Source organism: Galleria mellonella, unplaced genomic scaffold, assembly GCF_026898425.1.
Source record: "Galleria mellonella isolate WM207_F2 unplaced genomic scaffold, CSIRO_AGI_GalMel_v1 utg146, whole genome shotgun sequence".
NCBI lineage: Eukaryota > Metazoa > Arthropoda > Insecta > Lepidoptera > Pyralidae > Galleria > Galleria mellonella.
This window is the reverse complement of record NW_026441999.1, coordinates 5,155,617-5,171,229: the sequence shown is the minus strand read 5'-3', so window position 1 is coordinate 5,171,229 and position 15,613 is coordinate 5,155,617. Positions and strand designations below refer to the sequence as shown.

General features: G+C 33.2%; 2 protein-coding genes across 18 annotated transcripts in view; both read right to left on the bottom strand.

Moving 5' to 3' along the window:
* Window positions 1-2,228: 2,228 nt before the first annotated feature.
* On the bottom strand, window positions 2,229-7,758 carry LOC113523232 (BUD13 homolog). Its single transcript, XM_026909114.3, has 6 exons — window positions 7,468-7,758; window positions 5,815-5,998; window positions 3,936-4,986; window positions 3,155-3,248; window positions 2,688-2,872; window positions 2,229-2,442 (listed from the first exon to the last, which is right to left on the bottom strand). The coding sequence occupies exons 1-6, from the start codon at window positions 7,566-7,568 to the stop codon at window positions 2,270-2,272; spliced, it is 1,788 nt and encodes a 595-aa protein (XP_026764915.1). The 5' UTR covers window positions 7,569-7,758; the 3' UTR covers window positions 2,229-2,269.
* A 949-nt stretch (window positions 7,759-8,707) lies between these two features.
* Window positions 8,708-15,613, bottom strand: part of LOC116412857 (calcium-responsive transactivator-like) — a 31,939-nt gene continuing 25,033 nt past the window's right edge. For 12 of the 17 annotated variants that reach the window (XM_052892009.1, XM_052892013.1, XM_052892018.1 and 9 more), the window contains 8 exons: window positions 14,692-14,721; window positions 14,180-14,227; window positions 13,513-13,527; window positions 13,005-13,043; window positions 12,365-12,409; window positions 11,134-11,172; window positions 10,218-10,232; window positions 8,708-8,878 (listed from right to left, as the gene is read on the bottom strand). In XM_052892009.1, the coding sequence (XP_052747969.1) occupies window positions 8,828-8,878; window positions 10,218-10,232; window positions 11,134-11,172; window positions 12,365-12,409; window positions 13,005-13,043; window positions 13,513-13,527; window positions 14,180-14,227; window positions 14,692-14,721 (282 nt within the window). In that variant the 3' untranslated portion in view covers window positions 8,708-8,827. The remainder of the gene's footprint in view (window positions 8,879-10,217; window positions 10,233-11,133; window positions 11,173-12,364; window positions 12,410-13,004; window positions 13,044-13,512; window positions 13,528-14,179; window positions 14,228-14,691; window positions 14,722-15,613) is intronic. The other 5 variants (XM_052892010.1, XM_052892011.1, XM_052892017.1 and 2 more) reach the window with 5 other exon arrangements.

Genomic DNA, 15,613 nt, shown 5'->3' with positions numbered 1-15,613 from the left:
AGTGGGGATCATTTTAGTTGCTACCGCATAATTATTATTTTTTTTATACAACGTAGAATGGCAAACAAGCTGAAGGCCCACCTGATGGAAAGTGGTAACCGTCGCCTATAGACATGAGCAGTACCATGGACATAACAGAGTATACTGTTTCGCCCATGATACCCCCCATGCGTTGCTATTCCTGAGGACTCAGGTGTTATTCCTCTGTTCTAGTAAATTCACCCCATATCTCACCCTTCAAACCGAAACACAGCCGTGCAAACACAACTGCTTCACGGTTGAAACACGAATGGGACAGAGGCACCCAAGCAATCGACTTTTGTACAAAGTCTCCCTCTGATAAAAATGTATTTTAATGTATAAAGTTGTTATTACATTAAAATACATTTTTATCATATTTTTTTCATATTGTCGTTTTGTAGCTTAATAAATGATTTTATTATTATTATTAAAAAAAAAAGATTTTGTATCAATTTTACGATTATTTTTATATGCAATTATGTCATCAACTCTGAACCAATTGTCATAATTATTTTACAATCAATAGGGTTTACTCCCGTGTAATATAGAGCTACTATATTAGTTTTATTTTTTCGACTGAAAATACCATTATTCTTTGTGCGATAACTGTATACATTTAGTGATTGAAGTAGTTTTGCTGGTCAAATTTTTTACTTGTTATTAACTAGCATTTAGTTTTTGGGTTGTTATATCCATAAAATGTATAATAATACTTTGGCAGCTTGCGCTAATTTAAAATTAATTACAATACAAAAACAAATGTATTAGTTTTATGAGTATAATAATAATAATAATAAGGATGTCACCATACCGCATGACGAGAACCTCGTGAAAGCCGAAACCGAGAAGAAGAGAAAATATCTCGACCTGGCTCACGAGGTGACCGAAATGTGGGGGGTGACATCTACCGAAATCATCCCAATCGTTATGTCGGTGAACGGTCTTATCCCAACCAGTCTCGAACAACATCTCAGACGGTTGGGATTCAGAGGCGGTTCACTTCCGGGAAAGATGCAGAAAGCGGTGCTCTTAGATTCTGCCCGCATTGTACGCCGGTTTCTCTCCCTGGGGCCCTGAACCCCGGCCGACTGTGCTTCTGCCGGGGGTTAGTTGCCATCTCCTCTCCTTAAGAGGGGAGATGAGAATTTTAGTGAAATTTAAAAAATAATAATAATAAATTTATTTGCTTTAAATAGGGTAGGTATCGGTGGTCTTATATTACATAAAGTTTCGTGCCTATTTAGCCATTACAGTATAGCATGCAAATGTCACATTTTGATAGGAACTGATTAATTTAATTTATGCATCGACAACTATATTAGATATTTATCTATTCTTTCTTGAAAAATTCGTCAACAGAGTAAAAGCTTTTGCTAAGTAACCATTTACGTAACACAATTTTAAATTTATTTAATGGAAGTTCCTTTATATCCGTAGGTATATTGTTAAAGATTTTCAAACACATCATATAGGAATTTCTTAATAAACGGCTAGTTTTAGGATTATTATTTTTTTAAATTTCACTAAAATTCTCATCTCCCCTCTTAAGGAGAGGAGATGGCAACTAACCCCCGGCAGAAGCACAGTCGGCCGGGGTTCAGGGCCCCAGGGAGAGAAACCGGCGTACAATGCGGGCAGAATCTAAGAGCACCGCTTTCTGCATCTTTCCCGGGAGTGAGCCGCCTCGGAATCCCAACCGTCTGAGATGTTGTTCCAGACTGGTTGGGATAAGACCGTTCACCGACATAACGATTGGGATGATTTATTATTATTATTTTAATTTGTGAAATGAATAGTGTTTAGAATATTAAACAATACATAAACAATCTAGTTAAATCAAATTTTAATAAATTAATATTTACAAAATTATATAATAAAGTATACATATAATACAACATACAAGTCATTATTGCTATTTTTATAAATATTAATATTTATTTTTTATCTAATATTCAAAACTATTGTAATTAATTTTAAATTAGCGCAAGCTGCCAAAGTATTATTATATATTTAATTTTTTGTTTCGCTTGAATATGTTTTTTGGGTTGTAAACACATATGTACACTATACAAAATTATATAGATACACAACAAATAGACGTATCTGTCCAGTTTTTAATGTGATGTCGCTTAAACATTCATACGACGACAGCCAAAAGGAGTTACCGTTTATTTTATAATAAAAATACTATGTATTAAAAAATATTATATTTATTATCTAAATTATTTAATTGTATATACAAAATATATTACAAATCTTCAGTCCTCCATTTATACGCCTCTTCCTCTTGCGCTTTCCTCTTGCTCTGCTGGTCGAAGAATTTCTTTTCGTACCCATTGGATCTATCCACTCCGTCCCATCGATACCCTGGCCTTATATTGAAGCGGTTTGGCGGGAAATTGCCTTTGTATGTAGGTTTCTCTGTAGACAATTTGTATTTTATCATTAACAGACAAGCTAATAATGATATTGATTGATCTGTCATTTTATCACTCGATAATATTGTTATTAACGATAGATGGTGCTGTATAGAATTTTTTTTTGGCGCATTTGTCCACTTAAATTTTTTTATAATTAAAAAAACTATTAAATCCCTTTATGTGGACTTAGGAAAGATAAGAAATATAGTATAATGAAAAAATTCAAGCCTTATTAGTTATACTAACCTGGACCTAACTCTCCCCTCTCTCTCTTCTTCTCCCTTATATACTGCAGCATTGGATCTCCATCTCTTTCAATTTGCTTCAGACTGTCTTCTAGGTCGCGGTCATCTTTATGCCGCGCTAGAGGCTTCGACGCCTCATGCATATACTCTTGCACGCGAGCTTCTTGTGCCTCAATTTGTTTTAAACTGAAAATAAGTGTGTATCTTTTTTTTAAATATGCTTTTTAAAGGTTCTTGAGTGTCGACCTCGTACGAGCTAAAGCAGTGTAGGACGATCGCACACTAGGTGGAGTGACGACCTGAAATGCATTGCGGGGAGTCAGTACCGTTCTTTATGGCGGTCTATATCCAGCAGTGGATGGATAATGGCTGAAATGACGTTGATGACTCCTTTAATTATATTTAGAAGGGCAAAGAAGCTGAGAAACCACTTGATTGAAAGTATACCACTTTCAACTGCTTACTCACCCTTTACTCCATTTTTTGTATTTTTCATCTAGCTCTTTCTGTCTTTCAGCTTTTTCCCTTTGTTTTTGTCTGTCTTCAGAAGTCTCTCTCTTACCTGAAAAGAAGAAAATTTCACTTAGTTATTCTAATTATATTGCATTTTGCAATAGTTAATTGACAGTATCTTCTTTTATGTTAGTCAAGATACTAATATATGATTGATAATTTGTTGCTCTTGTAACCTTTATCTTAGTTTTTTTTTTTTTAACATAAAATGAATTCATATGTAAAAAAATAACATTTTTAGCTGGAGTCAAATTAAATTTATGCAGTTTTTGAGATGTAGGAAATAAGTTATTGTGTGATTTTTTTTTAGATATTGAAATGGAAAAAAAGAAAAATATTATATACTTATGGAGTCATCTCTTTTAACTTGTGTGGGTGTTGTCGTATATTTTGTAAAAATAAAGTTTCTTTCTCTACCAACTTCGATGTCTCAAATCAACCCGCTATAGTTAATCCTAAAAATATAACTATTGCGATAGTTAGTTAGAATGGACAGATGAATAGATTTTAAACTCTCATGTTGTAAAATATGGATAAAAAATAAAATTAAAAGAAATATAAATTATTGATGGATGAATGTTACTCTTTCATAAAAAAATCTACAAAATAGATTTGAATAAAATTCGGTGCATGGATAGGTTATATCCTAACTTAGCATATACATAGACATAAGATAATTTATATAGTAATACACGCAGGCATAACCGAGGGGTACAGCTAGTAGTTAATAGCTTACTTTTTCTAGACACCACTTGAGCATTCCTTCCTGATACATCATCAGTCATTCTACTGAAAGCTTCATCTTCTTTCCTCCTGAATTGTTCATTTTCTTCTTTCAATTGCTTGGCATTCTGCAAACCAGCCATTTTCCCTTCTAATGTCCTAGCCATTTTTTTATTAGATGGAGGTGGACTGTCACTGGTTCTTCTGTATACTTTATCATTCACAGTATTCCTATCTCTTCTCGGAGGAGACAAATCAGAGTCACTATTTTTTCTTTTACGTCGATTCTCTGGTGAATGTTTCCTATATTTATTGGGTGGTGACGGTGATTTTTGTCTTCTATTTTTCCTAGGTGGTGATAAATCAGAATCTGAATCTTTATATGACTTCATTTTTTTATATTTGTCATCATTTCTATGTTTATTATTTCTTTGTCTTTCAGGTGATTGCTTTCGTTTTCTCGGAGGTGAGATATCAGAATCCGGTGATCTATGTCTCTGTGTTGGTGAGTGTTTTCTCGATTTCCTTGGTGGCGAAAGGTCAGAATCATAGTTCCTTCTTTTATCACTTTTCTCTGGTTTCCTAGGTTGCGATACATCTGAATCGGATTGTTGTCTATATTGTTTAGGTGATGGAGATCTTTTTGACGATTTAGTTGATGAATTATGTTGTATTTTTCTTTCATCGTCATCAGCATCACCCCATCTACTGGGCTTTCTTGGTTTTTTACCTTTTGAGTTCTGGACATTTTGTTTTCTAGGTGGTGACAGATCAGAATCATAGTCTTTTTTATTTTCTGATTTACTTTTCTTCGATGTTGATTCCCTTTCTTTTCTGGGTGGACTAAAGTCACTGTCACTATTATTTTTGCGGTTTTTAGAGGAAGAAGTAGTTTTTGATACATCGTTATTTAATTTCCTTGGAGGTGATGGGTCTGAATCATTTTTCTTTTCATCCTCAGAGTCGCTGTACATTTTTCCAAATATAATCTCATTCTCCTTTTCCGTTTCTTTAATATCACTTTTTATTTCTTCTATTTGTAATTTACTATTGAAACCATCATCCTGAAAAGGAAAAATATTGTTGAAAACATTTTAGAAACGTATTGAAAATAGATTGAAGATATTATATGTATTTAGTTTATTTGCAGTTTACCACACCATAGTCAGTTTCTATCCTAGTAGTCCTGAAGTAAAATGGGCCACCCCTTCATTTCCCGTGCATATCGTAAGACGTGATTAAAGGAACTTAATAGTTGAGAATGGGCAACAGCATCCCTATTACAACATTACCAAAGCCAACTGAAGGTGCCATGTTATTTGCCAAGCATGGCAATTACTGGCAAAGCTCCCAATAGGCGGAGGTCTATGTTCAGCAGTGGATAGTTAATATCTAATATGATGATCATCCGTTTCAATAGATTTTAATGAAAATGTAAACAAATTAATAAGTAGATAGTCTACCAATGTCCCAATAGTTTAATACAAATAAAAAAATCTGAATATTTCGATCCATAATAGATTTAATTTAGAGAGTGTTTGTATGATAATTTAAATAAAATTTGGTTTCTTTTCAATAAATTCTATTGAGACTTAATATTATATTAAATTACTTTGTTAAATTATTATGAATAGATAAAACTGCTGCTTTAAAATATAATCAAATAAATATATGTCTTTATTTTCAACACTTTGCTGACGAGTGACGAGATAATTCTTCATTGCACCAGCGTGCAGGTATGTCCTCCGGCCAGACATACAAGATCACTTTGTTTACAAAGATTTAGATTATAAAGTATTTAGATTTTTATCACAATTTTAGTTTAATTCCAAAGATTTCAACCATGATGGAATCCCCAGTTAGCAAAGTATGAACTATTAATTAAAATATACCTGATTGATAACTCTCCATTTTGAGTTGGTTTTGAATTGCTCCAATTTCTTTAGCTCCTCAGGTCTATCATCAATGATACCTGCAATTTGCGGTCCGTCTTCACCTTCATTGAGTATATCCAGTTCATCATCATCAAGGGGTCTCAATTTATTTAAGTCCAGATCATCATCTATGATTCGAAAACTGAAAATACAAGTAATATTATTACCTGACATAGAGATGAAAGAAATAAAGAAAGTAAGTAAAAGTCTCATTTGGCCAAGGACTTAAGCCATTTAAAGTGTGAAATAGTAATAAAAAATTAAATTATACAGAAAAAATTGCTAAGAACAACACACATAGCAAGTTGTCTGTAATTGATATTAGTAATAAGACCATTTTGTAAAGCACATCCTTTTAAATGTTCAGGTTTTATTTTAATACATTAACATGTATTTTTTTTTATACTATGTATATATTGACACTACTTATTTACTTAAGAATAACTAAAGCACACATTGATAAATTTTAAAATACTTATAAATAAAGCTAATACTTTAAAAATTATCATTTATACATTTTAAAGTATTAGCTTTATTTAAAGGGTACCATGCCATATTCTACTTAATGACTTACATTCTTATATTTAGAATCTAAATTTAATTATTAGAAAACACATTGGTCATACCAATTGCCATGTGACTATAACAAAGAATGGGCTACCCATTCCTTTTCCATGGGTGTTATAAGAGGTGACTAAGGGAATTTAAAGGTTGAGGGACGGGCAGCAATGAAAAAACCTTATCAAAAGCCTAACTGAGGTTGCCAATCCACCTATAAGCATGTCAATTATTGGCAAACCTTTGGGGAGGCTTATGTTCAGAAATAAACAGTTAATGGCTGATATGAAATAGCATATCAAATACATTATAATCATACTTCTTCTATCTTGTCCTATCTTCTTTAATATCATGAAGATAGCAAATAAGCATACAGCCCATCTGATGGTAAATATTCACTGTAGCCTATGGACTCCTGAAAATTTAAGGGTGTCCCATGTGCGATGCTGACCCTGAAGAAACGTTAATACACACTTTTTGAGGAATCATAATATTTAATATCCACCATCTCTTAATAACTTAAGTATTACCAATATTATTTATTAGGGGGGAAAGGGATTGTTAGTAATGGAGACTAAAAATCCCATTGCTAGGAATAAACTCAATCAGGTCGACCTCCTCGTGGTTCCCCCTGGAAACTATCATGGTTAATTCCTGATGAATTCGTCATGATGGGCTAACTGGCCTATTTTCATTCTCATCGATCACCCTTCACTGGTGCTCCGCCAGCGTATCCCATTAGCGCAGGCGGGGTTACCATTTCATTTTCATCCACAAAAAAAAAAAAAAAAAATATTTATTGGGGGGAAAAGTTTGTTAGTAATGCGGACTACCAGTCCTGTTGCTAGCAATATACTCTGTCAGATCGACCTCCATGTTGTTCCCCCAGGAAACCATCATACTGAATTCCACGTGTATTTATCACGATGAGCTAACTGATCTACATTTTCATTCTCACCTATCGATTCTTCATTCGTGCCTCGCCAGCGTATCCTGTAAGCGCAAGCGAAATTATCATTTCATTATATCATTAATTAAAAAAAAAATACTTACCCTTTGCCTTTAACGACTTTTTTCTTCTTTTTCTTTTTATCTCCTGATGGGCCACCAAGATATTTTTGTAAATACGCCTTTTGGTCTATCTTTGTAGTCATTATGAGTATTACTTAATGTTCGTTTCACAATACAATTGATTTTTCGATATAGTATATCCTAATCTATAAAAACTGTAGATTGTTCTTAAATTCACTACGTTGTATTAATTAATGCATTTAAATTAAATTTTAAATTATGGAAAACATAAGCGTCTATGTTCAACAAAAATTAAATAAATTTTGACAACTGACGACATGTATTAATTTAACGATGACATTTTAACTACTGTCAAATTACGCATTATTCTTAATCTATGCTTAAAGGAATGAAGGAATTAATTTGGTTGATGTTAGAATTATTAAGAGATATTAAAAACTATCTCACTTCCTATGTTTTTTTTATTAATAATACGGTTAAGAAGTCTTAATAGATAAATTCACTATAACTAGGCTGTACGGACTTAGTTTCCTTATTCTTATACCAAAAGGATAAATAGAAGAAAAACTCTGAATGAATTTTGAGGTTCCGAAGTTTGGTTCTATTTAGAGTCTATATAAAGCTCTTAAATAAAGCCCCAGTTGGTTTACGCCAGTGATTTCGAAAATTTTTCGATATTTTTATCGATATGGCGCCTATCCTACCAAAATATCAAATATTTTTCTACGATATCTAAAAATGCAAGAATTTTTTTTTCTATGTTTTATCGATTTTCACCAATTCCAAGTTGGTATCCCTTTTCGTTTACCTCTTACGGGAAATCTCTTTGTGATTTATTGATAGACTAAATAGTATACATTTTTGTCTCATATCATCTTATCAGCCAATAATTGAATCAATGTGATTGAATTAGACCCCATAATAAAGGTTTAAATTTTAATATTAGATATTTTGTTATATTCCTAATGACAAATTTTGACGATTCTTTTACTATCTAGTTTTACAACCATGTTTATTTATTTTATTTTTGAACAATCTAGTCGTATTCATTAGCATATTATAAATTTTATTCTCCATCGAACTGGCTTATTTTTTCGAAACTCCTCTTGTATCTTAAAATGGGCATCGGATAATTTAAGCATGGAGCAATAACCCCTCTTCCAATCTTTCCTATATACTCCTATGGTCATGTTGCCTGTTTCGTATTCCCGAATAATAAAAATAGATAGGCATAGGTAGTATTAATGCAAATAAAAACAAGTTTTTGCTGCAACGAAGCTCTTTATTGCGTATAATACAATTGAGTAATTCAAAAACAGCCCTTATCCTGTTTAAAAGCCCATTTCGTTCATCTTAGATAGTTAAGTAGTCATCTCGTGATTTACTGATCGTCGTTATCAGCATTGTCATAACGATCATCTTGCAGTTCTCTCTGATAAGAATTAACATATAATATTAACAGTTAGTTTCCTTATAAAATTCCTGATTGATTCATTCATCATTCATAAAATTTTTGTTATATATTGTCTGTGCAATAAAGAGTTAAATAAACAAATAAATATATTTGAAATATTAATATCCTCATATTAATATATCAAAAATATTTATTTGACTTAATAAGACCAATAGAAGCCAAAACTAGAATTCTTAGAATTTTTGTCTGTCTGTCTGTGCGTACGTTTATTCCGGTATCACGCAAAAACTACTGTGCTGAATTGGATACGGTTTTTACACTTGTACTCCTGTGATGTAATTTGTAGACATTTTTTTGTAATGCGGTCAATAAAGAATAAATAAATAAAAATAAAATAAATAATAATCATAGTGTAAATATGTTTTATCTCAATACATTATCTGAAAGTGGTATATTTCATTGGTTTTTCTTTTTGTGAAATCAACATTTGAAATGTGACAACAGCCTTTGAAATATGGTGCTGGAGAAGAATGGAGAAAATTAGCTGGAGGGATCGAATTAGCAATGAAGAGGTCCTGCTTAGGGTTAAGGAAAAAAGACAAATTATTAGAACTATTGAGGACAGAAGGGGAAAAATGTTGGGACACTTGATACGACACGACGAACTTATGAACATTATAATAGAAGATAGAAGGAAGGAGAGGAAGAGGGAGACCGAGGCATAGTTACAACAGGCAGATCAAGGAAGGAGTTGGTGTCGTGTCGTATCAAGACGTGAAGAGACTCGTTGAAAATCGTAGTGAGTGGCAAGAGCTCCACCGACAAGAGCGCAGCTCTTAAATAGAATAGATAGACATCAGTATTAAAAAAAAATGTGGACATTCTGCTCAAATATTTCTTTATGGAGTTTTAAACTATAATAATAAGTTTAAACATGTATACGTTATGATTGTGGCATGCTTTGGACATTACTTGTAGAAGAATAATAAATTCGAATGTAAAATCTTTTGAAATAACTAAACGAGACATGTGTAGCTGAGAATCGAACAGATTTTTTTTATATCACTGACGTGGCAATCAAGCATACGGCCCACCTGATGGTGGTAAGTGGCTACCGTAGCCTATGAATGCCTGTAATACCACGGGTATTACGTGCGCGTTGTCGACACTGAAGAAATCTCTTTACCCCCTTTTGAATAACCCCATGCTGTAGTCTTTTGGGAAAACCTCGGCAGGGAGCTCATTCCATATGGTTTGATTGACGCGAACGTAGCTTATGCTTATCATCAATATTTTGATAAGATTTTTTTTAAACTTTGTTATCTATTTTTATTTCAAATGTGTTTTATTTACTTACCAAGTACCGATGAATCTGACGAATAAAGGCACATCTTTGAATGTACATATACCCAATTATTAATAAATTTCTAACAGCTACGGGAAAAGGGATTGTTAGTAATGCGGGTTACCAGTACTATCTAATACTATTTACTAATCACGTGGAGGTCAACCTGACAGGATATATAGCAATACATTGTCAGGTTGACCTTCATGTAATTAGTAGCTGGGAAACCACTTTTTTGAAGAAGTTTGAAAAATTATTTCAATTTACGGATGACTGACGAGATTTTTCGTAGACATTGTAGGGGTACATTATAAATATAACATGTTTAAATTAAATTTATTACAGGAGGTCCATGTTCAGCAGTGGGCAGTTATTGGCTGATATGGTATGGTATGGTAAGAGATTTTCTTTAATAATACTTCTTCTTTGCCTGCTACTTCTACTACTCTATTTTAGAAGTAAAAATGAAATTGTCCATTTATAGATAGCCGATCAAGGTAAACCAGATTTTAAGTTGGACTGTCAGAAACTCAACTGTGAAAACCTCATCCAATTGGATGAATTCAGTGCAGTAATTTTAAATAATACAGACAGACAGACAAAATTTCAAAAAATTATAGTTTTAGTACCTATTAGTCTTATTAAGGCCCTCAGATTAATTTTTCTTAAATATCTTCCGTGTATTTATAACATTAGTAAAGAGGGATAGATGAAGAAAAAACTAGGTGTCATGTCGTATAAGTCAAAGATATGGCCTGGAATAGAGGTGATTGGAAGAGAATTACTTGTTCCGACAAGAGGAAACTCTGATATGAGAAGAGAGTAAATTTTGAAAGAATTTTTTTTTGTTTATTTGATAATGGCAATGGCATAAGATTTAATCTCAAATTACTCGTATGTAGTTACTTAAAAAGTTGACAACACTTACTTGGTTCCCATAATCTGATTTTTGTTGATTTTGATATAGCTGAAAAAATGAAAATATTCAAGTAAAAATCAATAACCAAGTATAATTTATCTATAAATATATAAAATTAATGCCACTTTTCGTTGTAATTTTATAACTCAAGAATGGGCTCACCTATCCAAACCAAATGTTTAGGCTTTGTTCGGACTATTTAGTAGATGGTTTATGTGAAATTTGCACAAAATCGGTCGAGCGGTTCTTCATTTATCACATTTTTTGTAACAAATAAATTCAATAAATGGCAGATAATTTTTGTTAATGGAGATTTTTGTGTCAAATTCAAACTTTTTTAAGATGGGGATTGTGCTGTCAAATTGAAACTTTTTCAGTGTTGACATTACAAGCATGTTGTTATGTCATTCATGCGGTCATTTCATTTTCGGCATGCTTCGATTAAAGCGAGTTGTCAGCGATAATTATTGCTTTGTGTTTATATTTTTAAATATATTGTTCAAATCGGCTATTTCATTCAATAGATATTACGAATTTAATGATTCATAGAAATAGAAAAAATAGCGCTGTCGCATTGTACATGTTTTTCGTACCTATTTTAGTGGTGCGGAAGAGGGGCATGTGGGAGCGGGCATATCTATGAAATAGGTAGCTAGGTAGGTACAGATAAAAATGTAAAATGTTGTAAAAATGTACACCCGTGCGAAGCCGGGACGGGCCGCTAGTTACTTTATAAAAACTTCTATAAGTGCTTGATAGCTTTATGGCCCACAGGCTGTAAAATGAACTAGTGAAAATTTCTCCCACATTTGAAATATAAATAAACCAGATTCAAGGAACGCGACCTTAATTTTGGTAACTTATTTGAAAAAATATAGGGGAATTCGCAACAAGTCTCGAAGATTTTTTTTTTAAATTTGCGGGGAACTCTCCTGTATTCTTAGGCTGGTTTACTTTTTGCCCCAGGGTCTTAGATATACCACTAGACACTGGCGACACAGGATACAGGTCTTAACGTAGCGTGGGCGCCAAACTTTTATTATCAAAATATAAATTTTGGAATATACTACCTTTTGGTGCTTTTTAATTGTTTGTTGGAGATAATAAATACATTATTATATTATTATGCCTCCCTAATTTCATTGCCATCTCCCACCCTTCAAATCAAAACATAGATATGCACGACGAATTCTGTACAAAGTCTCAGGTAAAATTGTCATTTTAGTTAATTAATACTTACTTTATTATAACCCCTCTTTTGTTGATAATATGGGTAGATTTGCGGCTGAAAAGTGACATTTAATAATTTATAACTACATGATTGGTTGAAATAATAAAGAATAGAAGAGGCAAAATGCTGGGCCACCTTATACGACATGACGATTTTTTTAAGAGCATAGTAGAAGGAAAGATAGAGGGCAAAAGAGGAAGAGGAAGACCGAGGATTAACTACATGGGACAGATAAAGGAAACACTAGGTGTCATGTCGTATAGGAAGATAAAGGATATGACCTGGGATAGAGCTGGCTGGAGGAAGATGCATGAATTAGTTGCACCGACAAGAGGAAACTCTTAAATGAAAAGAGAACTACATGATCAATGATGACTATATCAGCTTTTAACTGTCCACTGCTGAACATAAGCCTCCGCTTGGGGGATGTTGCCAGTCGTTGCTACGCTTGATAGGTAGATTGGCAACGGATAGGCTTTGGAGATGTTCTAATAATGACGCTGCTGTCTATCCCTCATCCTCCTTAGTCATCTCTGACATGACGTGACGCCAATGACACCCACGGGAAAGGAAGAAGTGGTCTATTCTATGCCGGGACCACACGGTAGCACAATATTATGTGTAAGTACTAAAATATGGCAACACTTACAGAGTTTCCGTATGCCTTTTCTTGATATTGGGAATATACCTAAGAAAGCGAAAATATTTATTTTATTTATTTATTTAAACAAATAAAAATAAAGTCTCACACTTATTAAAAAATCTGACATAAGTGTCTTTTAACGATATAATAGACTAGCTGTTTCAGAGGGTTTTGCTCGTGTGCATCGGTATATAAGGTATCCTATAATATGTAGAAAAAATTGTATATAAGTAGCACCAATTTAAAACTCAAATCCGTTCTGTCTTTTAAGTATAAATTAGTACCAAAAATCTTTACAAAAATTCATAATTAAAGTACTAGTTGTATCCCCCGTTATTGCTCGTTTTAATCCTTACTAATATTCAAATGTGGAAGTGAGTTTGTTTATTACTTTATAGCGCCTTAATAGCTTAACTTATCACTATGAAATTTGGTATATATATACTATAGGGGATGGAGCAGGGTATAGGGTACTTTTTATCCCGGTCAAGAAACATATCTACTAAATACTTACGTCATCATTATCCTTCTGTTGATAGGAATATAAATAAATTATAATAAAAATATATTTATTAAAAAAATTTTAAAAGACGTTGTAAACAAGTCTATATACAAATAAACATTTTTTAAGCAACTTGGAATGGCAAACAAGCTGACGGCCCACCTGATGGAAAGTGGTAACCGTCGCCTATAGACATGAACAGTACCATGGACATAACAGAGTCTACTGTTTCATCCATGACGCCCTTAATGCGTTACCATTCCTAAGGATTAAAGTGTTATACCTCTGTATTATACCCTGTAAATTAACTGCCATATTATACCTGCTAACTATTAAAATTTTGCATGCCATTGTTTTGGCAAAACACGCCTGTTCCTAACATATTATTACTACCATCTGTATACCGTGTTTTTCAGCAAATAAATTATATTATATTATTATTATTATATTATAACACCCAAGTAAACTACTTTTGTACAAAGTCTCGGATTCATTTTATTACTTGTTGGTTTTCGCATGGGGAAAGAACTCGAGGTGGAGTTAATATTCCATTAATGGCACAAACACGAGTGGCACAGAAGTACCCAAGTCGACGACTTTTGTACAAAAACTCCCTATGGTAGCTATGGTTAGCTTTTTATTGTAATAAAAATAAATAAATAATTATTTCATTTCTTACATTGTCACCATGTTTGTGATAAGAATAGTAGCTTGGATTAGCTTGTGCCTAAAAAAAAAAGACATTTCTAGATTATTTTTTGCGTCGATTGTATTATAATTTTACGTTTTTATTCTTTTTTGTTTTTTATAATTAGAATGTTGATGAAAAGTGGTAACCGTTGCTTATAGATGTAAATAGTACCATGGATATTACAAACACTGTGATACCCATGGTATACTCCATCCCTCGTCATTCCTGAGGACTATTGTGTTGTGCATTAAGTATTAATCCAATTAAATATTACTAAGGAAATATTATTGAATATCAATTTCAATCCAAATTTAAATCATTTTATTTAGATACACTTGTTTATAAGTCTATCACACTTAAAGGTCAGATTCCAGCAGCAGTATTTCCGAACCGATACGACATCATAACCTTCAAGAAATATATTCCTATTTTAAAGGCCAGCAGTACACCTGCAGTGCTTCTGGTGTTGCGGGTGATTATGAGCGGTGGTAGTTACTTACCATCGGGTAAGCCGCATATTCGTTTGCCCCCTGTGTTTATAAAACAAAAGCATTTTTAAATTGTTATTTTTTATGAATCTACTGCAGATCAGAATTCTAATGCGTGGCGAGGTGCTAGTGAGGGATGATAGGTGTGGCTTAGAGTGAATTAGTTGTTTTTTTTAATGGATGATAATGTAATGGCAACCCTGCCTGCGCTAACGGTACACGCTGGCGGGACACCAGTGAGGGATGATAGGTGAGAATGAAAAAGCAGGTCAGTTAGCCCATCGTGATGAATACATATGGAATCCAGCACGATTGTTTCCAGAGGGAATCACGTGGGGGTCGACCTGACAGGGTATATTGCTAGCAATGGGGCTTGTAGTCCCATAATAATTTAATAACCCAACTGATACACTTAGAGTGGATCAGTTGGGTTATTAAAGAATAAACCACGACCACGACGATAGGATACCTTATATATCCAAACCAAATGTTTAGACTTTGTTCGGACTATTTAGTAGATGGTTTATGTGAAATTTGCACAAAATCGGTCGGACGGTTCTTCATTTATCACATTTTTTGTAACAAATAAACTCAATAAATGGTAGATCATTTTTGTTAATGGGGATTTTTGTTTATATTTTTAAATATATTGTTCAAATCGGCTATTTCATTCAATAGATATTACGAATTTAATGATTCATAGAAATAGAAAAAATAGCGCTGTCGCGTTGTACATGTTTTTCGTACCTATTTTAGTGGTGCGGAAGAGGGTCAGGTGGGGGCGGGCATATCTATGAAATAGGTAGCTAGGTAGGTACAGATAAAAATGTAAAATGTTGTAAAAATGTACACCCGTGCGAAGCCGGGACGGGCCGCTAGTTACTTTATAAAAACTTCTATAAGTGCTTGATAGCTTTATGGCCCACAGGCTGTA

What these genes read in the sequence shown, in the direction of transcription:
- LOC113523232 (XM_026909114.3), bottom strand. Translation starts at nt 7,568, where the DNA reads ATGACTACAAAGATAGACCAAAAGGCGTATTTACAAAAATATCTTGGT. An exon ending in AAAGTCGTTAAAGGCAAAGG is followed by an intron (nt 5,999 to 7,467) that starts GTAAGTATTTTT and finishes TTGTATTTTCAG; the next exon opens with TTTTCGAATCATAGATGATG. An exon ending in TACAAAAAATGGAGTAAAGG is followed by an intron (nt 2,873 to 3,154) that starts GTGAGTAAGCAG and finishes ACTTATTTTCAG; the next exon opens with TTTAAAACAAATTGAGGCAC.